At 61.1% G+C, this 6,618-nt stretch overlaps 1 protein-coding gene across 1 annotated transcript; it reads left to right on the top strand.

The window, feature by feature from the left end:
- The first annotated feature begins 1,468 nt into the window (after positions 1–1,468).
- Positions 1,469–6,363, top strand: LOC133280983 (uncharacterized). Its single transcript, XM_061476071.1, has 9 exons — positions 1,469–1,662; positions 2,204–2,275; positions 2,703–2,783; positions 3,256–3,327; positions 3,771–3,845; positions 4,089–4,207; positions 4,314–5,710; positions 5,797–5,904; positions 6,316–6,363. The coding sequence occupies exons 1-9, from the start codon at positions 1,469–1,471 to the stop codon at positions 6,361–6,363; spliced, it is 2,166 nt and encodes a 721-aa protein (XP_061332055.1).
- The last annotated feature ends 255 nt before the right edge of the window (positions 6,364–6,618 follow it).

Below are 6,618 nucleotides of genomic sequence, written 5' to 3'. Positions count from 1 at the left end.
CTGAGTCTGGCCCAAGTGGTGCAGCAGGAGCAAGGACACAGACAGGGACGAGGATGAGGTACGGGCAGGAGCAGGCAACAGCTCCGCCTCTCTGCCTGCTCCCTGCCCCATGCCTGCTTCCCACCGCTCCTATCCCTGCCCCGCGGGGAGGTGGCCCTGGCTCAGTCCACTGCTGGTGAGGTGTCAGGCTTGTACAAGGTGGTCGTAAGTGTGAAGGAGGCGATGAAGGCCCCGCCTTCAGTTCATGCAGTTCCACCCCCCTCCCCAACGGCTGTTATGTCATTGCTGTTACGTCCCTGCTGTCATTTCAGTGATGCCAGATCCGAGTCAAGCTTTTCCAGTGAGGACACATCGTTCTGGGACGAGCCGATTTCCCTTGCCTTCAGAGAGCACCCAGCACACACGCGTGGCAGACGCGCACAGACTGCACAAACACGTACTGAACGCAGACGTGCTGCACGCGTAGATGTGCTGGTCTGTAACACGCCCCAGGTGGGGCAGAGCGACCAGCTCCAACGGCAGGGGATTGTCCCATGTCACAGTGGGGACGCACGCTCGCAGGCCCGGCCGATGCAACTCCTGCGGCGAGGCCCCATTGTGAGGTGTGAGGTGTCCCGGGCTGTATCTGCCCAGCAGGGCCAGCACAGCGCCAGATCCGCTGCTGGTCGCAGACGAGAGCTCCTGGTTTGGATCCCCAGCCTTGAGCCTCGTGTGGTACCAAAGGCGCTCAGGCCCTGTGTTGCTATGGCACCGCTGCTGCTGCTGCTGCTGCTGCTGGGCCTGGCCCCCGGCCTGGCCCGGCCCCTGGGGCCCTGCCCGGGGCCCTGCCGCTGCCGCGGGCGCCGCCTGGACTGCAGCAGCGCTGCCCTGGCCCGCGTGCCCCTGGCCACCCCCCAACGGCCCTTCTCCGTGCTGTGAGTGCCCTGCAGCTCCGGGCGCTGCCCCGGACACCCCGAGAGCGGCTCCAGGGACACGCTGCCTGTGGAGGGCTGATGGGCAGCGCCGAGGGGGCAGCTCCAGGCCGGCCTCACGGCCACCCCGCAGCCCTGGGGCAGGGGAAGGGTTTGTGCTGGGGGTGACGCTGCCAATGGCTTCTCCGCAGGGATTTCACTGGGAACGCGCTCGCCCTCATTCGCCCTCAGCCGTGGAAGGGATACCTGTGGGCTGAGAAGCTGTGAGTATCCACCGGTATCGGACATGGCACAGGGGTTCCGGGATCCCCATCCCTCCGCCGAGCTGCCGAGCTGAGGCTGTGCCGAGCACCGCACCAGTGCTTGCCACGTGCAGCCAAGGCCGAGCTGCTCAGCAAGGAGCTGTGTGAATCCCCAGAGCTGTTCCGTGGCGAGCAGGGCCCTGGGCTGTGTACCTCCTGCCAACCGGGGCCATCCCTGGGCCTGTGGAACCCGTGCTCGGGCTGCAGTCAGGGTCAGCAGGCTGGGAGCAAGCCCCTGCTCCTGCCATGAGCGTGATGAGTCGTGGCGGGACCCGGAGAGATGCCGCAGTGACACTGCTGCAGGGTTGCTCCCCTAACAGCTCCATTGCACCCGAGAGCCGCGGGTGCCACCGTTCGTGTTCATCTGTCTCTTGCAGAGTCCTCCAGCACAACAACCTGCTGGCGGTGAAGAGGCGCTCGCTGGGGGGGCTGCTCCTGCTGAGGCACCTGTAAGTACCCCCCTGTCCATGGTGGTGGGCACGGCCTCCCCCCCTGCCCTGGCCCTGCTGCTCTACAGTCCGCCCCAGGAAGGGCTTTATTCCTGCGGGTATCCCGGCTGCAGCCAGAGCAGAGCAGGGTCTTGGTGCAGGGGGACTCCTGCACACATCAGAGCAGGGCTGCGCAGGGAGGTGACGTTTAGGAGCTAAGGGAATTAGCCCCATGTTGGTCACATAGGGTGTTACAGCCTGTCCCTGAGGCCGCACTCAAGAGGTGTTCTTGGGGCGTGCATAAAGGACCTGCTCTGTTACCAGAGAGGAAAATCAGCCCTGAAATACCCCTGGTGGGATCAGAGCTGGGAGAACCTCTCTGAGCTGCAGCCACCCCCGTCAGGAGCATGACCTCCGGTTACACACCACTGCAAGCCAGTGCAGGAGAGAAACCCCACGTGAAATGAGAGCGATGGCACGTCTGTGCCGCCAGTGTCAAAGCACCTGAGAGGAACCGGGACAGTGCAAATGTCACCAGCGTTTTGTGTTCTCCTGTTAACAGGGATTTATCTTACAACAAAATCCAGTTGATCGAGGCACGTGCTTTTGAGAACCTTCCTTTCCTGGAGACCATGTGAGTTATGGGAGTTCCTTCCTGGTGTGGTTGGTGAAGCCTGGTTGCATTTAGAACCTTCTGGTGCTGGAAAAAGCTCCAGTTATTTTTAGAAGAAGGCCTCCGGTTTCTCCTGCTGAAGGAGCAGCCGAGCTCAGGAGCTCAGGGAGTGGCTGGTGGCCATGCCAGGATGGGGCCATGGCTTCTGCAAACACAGCAGGAATAGAAGCTGTGTCTTGAGTCTTGCTGTGTCCTGGAGCAGGCAGAGATGCAGCACGCATGCACTTCATCTCCTCTCCTGGACAGGTTAACAAACAGCAGGAGAGAAAATGGCAGTTTCCCCCCAGTTCCACCTTGGATGGGGCTGTTTCCTACAAATCAGTGCTGCTTCTCTCCAGCTTCCTGTGGCTCAGACCCAATTCATTTCTGCGGTCTCCTGTTTCCCCAGAAGCCTGGAGGGAAATCTCATCACCCAGATCCGGAGCGACACCTTCCGGGCATGGCACGGGATGCAGTTCCTCCAGACGCTGTGAGTGTTCCAAGGGCTAAGGGTAGCTCAGAGCAGTGGCACTTGTCACTGTGTTCTGCTCACCTCTTACCCCCTGTAGGCAGCAGCATCAATGCTGAATGACAACTCTGTCAGGCCACGCCTTTGCCTGGCTGGGTGCAGGACCAGAGACAACGCTCAGGGACAGTGGGAATGTGAGAAATAGGGAAAGTCCTGTTGGAGGGAAGCCACCAGAAAGTGTGAGCTGAGGAGGAAAGAAAGAGATGTTGTGTTTTCCAGAAGCAGCACTTCTGGGCTTTCGCTCTCTGGGCTGGAGATAGTCAGGACCTGATGTATGTTGTGAATCTGCCCATCAGCATCTACCCCAGCTTGTAACCTTCAGCTCAGGCTCGGAACCTTCACCCCAGGCCCTTCCTCACACACGCAGCACTGAGCCCCTGCCACCGCTCTCATCCTGCACCCCCCGCTCACATGGGGTGTTGGTTCATTTCAGGGTCCTGCGCCATAACCCCCTGTCTGTTATCGAGGACACGTGGTTCTTCAAGCTGCCTTCAGTCACTCACCTGTAAGTACGGACTCCTTGTTAACGGCTTACCGTGGATCTTTCTTTGTGTCTCTGGGTGCCCCGTGGCCAGGAAAGCAGAGATCCAGCAGCAGATCCCACCCTTCTCCCACCCTTCTCCTGATGGAGGCAGCGGCAGAGCCAGGCAAAGGCTGAGCAGTCCTGGTGTGTCCCGTCTGCAAAGCCAGCACGGTGCTGGGACAGGGACTCGAACTTGTCTGCATCCATCTCCCATGGGATCTGCAGGATCCCTTCTGGTTCAGACCCATGGGTGGGAGCAGGGCACAGCAGGAAAGAGAGACGGTTTTCCGTCTTTTCTCCTGGATTAGGTAGCAGCAGATCCCCCCCTGCGGCCGGCACAGCAAGCCGCAGGGACTGGGCTTGTTCCCGGAGCAGAGGCTGGTGCCGCCACCTCAAATGTAATGTGTTTCTTGAAACCCTTGCAGGGACCTGGGTGCCACACGAGTGACTCGGCAGACGCTGCTCATGCTGCTCCTGAGAACATCCCGCTTGGAAACACTGTGAGTGTGCGGGGGCTGGCTCCCACCTCCAGCAGATCCCAGCTGCTGGGACAAAGGGTCTGTGTGGGGAACAAACCCAGCACCACAAAAGTGTCCATTGGGACACAGGGAGCGAGGGGAAGTTTCCCAGAGCTGCAGCAGACACTGAAGCAGACCCCTGAGGCGTTTCTGTGCGCCACCTGGGTTGGAGTCGCTGCCCTGGGTCGCGATGCTGAATGTTTGTGCACAACCTCTGTTCTTTAGCAAGCTGTCCATCGACACGGCCTGCTGCCTCTGCCAGCACAAGCACAGCACTGAGACCCCGTGCAGGACCCTCAGCTTCGACTGCATGAGCGTGTGCAACAGCACTGTTCCCCGCTGCGGTAACTGGCCCACAGCCCTGCCCATGTCCCCCAGCTATAGTGAACCTTCTGAGCCTGTGTCTGGCAGAAAGCTCTTTGTCACTGAAGTGCTCTTGGTGTGTTACAGCTCCCCTGGCAGAGACACCAGGGCTCCTAATGGGACCGGTGCCCCCCAAGAAAGGGAACAACAGGTCTGTGTTGAATCTCCAGCCTAAGGAGCCTTCACTCGGGGAGCAGAGAACCGTCACGCTCACAGTTGCCCGGAGCCTGAGCAGCCCCGATGCATCAGCACCTTCCCCTCAGCAGCTCTCGAGGCAGGAGGGCAACACCGCCAAGGAGCTGACGCTGATGCTGCGGAGCATTCAGCACGGGGGCTGGAGCAGCTCTATCGACACCAGGAGGCTCTATTTCCTAGCAGAGGGGCTCGTGGCACAGCTAAAGAACAAGCTGCACAAGGCCATGAGCATCCTGACTGTGAAAAGCCCCAGCACAGCCCGGCCAGCGCAGAGGGACAAGGGGCACGAGGTGGCAGTAGGGGAGGGAGGAAGAGCCATAAACTGGCAGAAACAGGAGCTGGGCTTAGGCTTGACCCGCGCAGAGTCCATCTTATGGGAAGCAGTGCGGAGCATGAACCTCAGCGACGTCCTCCCAGTCTCTAGTCACCAGAGAACACCCAGCCCTCCTGCAGCACAGCCCCCTGCACAATACCCAACAGAGGACCCAAATCTCGACCGGTCTGGCGAGAGTCAGGATCATTCCCACGCCATGGGGCAGACCAACAGGACTGACAGGATGGAGAATGAGGATAGTGCAGAAAATGAGGAGGAAGCACCATCGCCAACACAGGACTCTGCTGGGACAGATGAGGAGCAGAAGCAGCAGGACAGCGATGGGACAGTGGGCAGCGAGGGTGCAGAAGAAGAGCCCGCAGCAGCAGAGGGTAGAGCAGAGCAGAGACTGAGCACTATCCAGCATTTCTTCTATGCTCTGCTGGCTAAAAACGGCCCCCCTGCTGCCAGCAGCACACCAGAGGACACGGCTGCAGCAGAGCGTTCCTCTCTCGGCGGGAGACCACCCACCGCCCCTGCAAGCACCACCACACAGCAGCCCAAGGAGCATCACAAGGAGCAGGAACCCCCGAGCCCAAGGGCACAGGGCAGCTCCAGGGCCCCGGGTGGCGCGGCCATGCGACGACCCCCCTTTGACACCCTGCTCAGCCGCCACCTGCACTCTCTGGTGCCAGATGGAGCCCTGCGCAGGTTCATGGCACAGGTGGCTCGAGCCCTGCGCGAGGACTGTGGCCTGCCCCAGCTCCAGCAGGCCTGCGCCGAGATGGTCTCGAGGACGGAGCTGCTCCTGAAGCTGCTGAGTGAGAGGCAGCGTGACCCGGAGCCCTCTGACCTCCTGGAGCAGTGTGTGCGGGAGGAGGATGCCGGCACCTCTCGTCCCCATGCCCAAGTCCAGGCCAGGGAGATGGGCAGTGAATCTGCAGAGACGGTAGGAGAGAACGGGGCATGGCTGCAGGTGTGTGTCTGGGCAGTGGGGTATGGAAGGGGCCTCCCTTCCCTCCCTGCTCCTCTCCTCCCTGATGCACTCTCCTTTTCTCCCAGGAGATGGCCAATCACACCTTTGACCGCTGGCTGCCGCCGGTGCTGGCGCTCTCGCTGTTACTGAACTTCATCACGTCCGTTGCTCTCCTGGTGCAGTGCTGTTTCAAGGTGAGCCAAGGACTCGTTTGTCAGAGCGCTGCCAGCCAAACCCTGGGGCTGGAGAGCACAGGGGCGGGGGGGGGGTTGCTCCCACAGTGCTCATGGGGCCCGGGTGCTGCTGCGGATGCCTGTGGATGTGCTGGCGAGCACAAGAGATGTCTTCCCAGACTTGGAGCTCATTGTGGTACCCCACCCTGGAGCTTGTAGGTGTTCAGAGCTTTTGGGAGCAGCTTGTCCTGGCTCCTGCCAGGGTCTGTCCCCAGCTCTGCTGTGCATCTTCCCAGCAGCTCCTTCCTTGAGGGGGGCTGCAGCTCCCTCTCATCACAGCCTCTGCCATCAGCCCCTACCAGGCTCTAGCCTGCAGTCCCTCGCCCCAAGCATCCCCTCCCCAACTCCTGGCCTGGCCTTGCTCTGTTGCAGCACCCGTTGCTTCCAGCCGTGCAGCAATGCCCCTGCTCCCTGCCCTGAGCCCATACCCAGCCTTTCTGCATGGTGCTGCGGCTCTGGCGTGTCGGGGCCGTGCCCGGGCACAGGGCAGGGGCCCAATCGTTGCTGCGGAGTTTGAACCTCCCTTTGGGGGCCTTCTCCTCCAAATAGACAAATGAGCTTTCATGTCTTCAGAAGGCATGGCGCGTGTTGCAGGCGGTGGTTGAAGGGGCGGGGCGGGGAGCCTGCAGAGCTCTGTGCAGAGGAGAAAGGCAGAAATTAACAACGCTGAGGAGA

Source organism: Pezoporus flaviventris, unplaced genomic scaffold, assembly GCF_033815535.1.
Source record: "Pezoporus flaviventris isolate CSIRO_AGI_PZ_B2104156 unplaced genomic scaffold, CSIRO_AGI_Pfla_v1 ptg000093l, whole genome shotgun sequence".
Taxonomy (NCBI): Eukaryota; Metazoa; Chordata; class Aves; order Psittaciformes; family Psittacidae; genus Pezoporus; species Pezoporus flaviventris.
Note: the sequence above shows the minus strand (reverse complement) of the source record. Positions and strands in the feature narration are given on the sequence as shown.

What these genes read in the sequence shown, in the direction of transcription:
- LOC133280983 (XM_061476071.1), top strand. Translation starts at nt 1,469, where the DNA reads ATGAGTCGTGGCGGGACCCGGAGAGATGCCGCAGTGACACTGCTGCAG. An exon ending in ATGCAGTTCCTCCAGACGCT is followed by an intron (nt 2,784 to 3,255) that starts GTGAGTGTTCCA and finishes GGTTCATTTCAG; the next exon opens with GGTCCTGCGCCATAACCCCC. An exon ending in ACATCCCGCTTGGAAACACT is followed by an intron (nt 3,846 to 4,088) that starts GTGAGTGTGCGG and finishes TCTGTTCTTTAG; the next exon opens with CAAGCTGTCCATCGACACGG.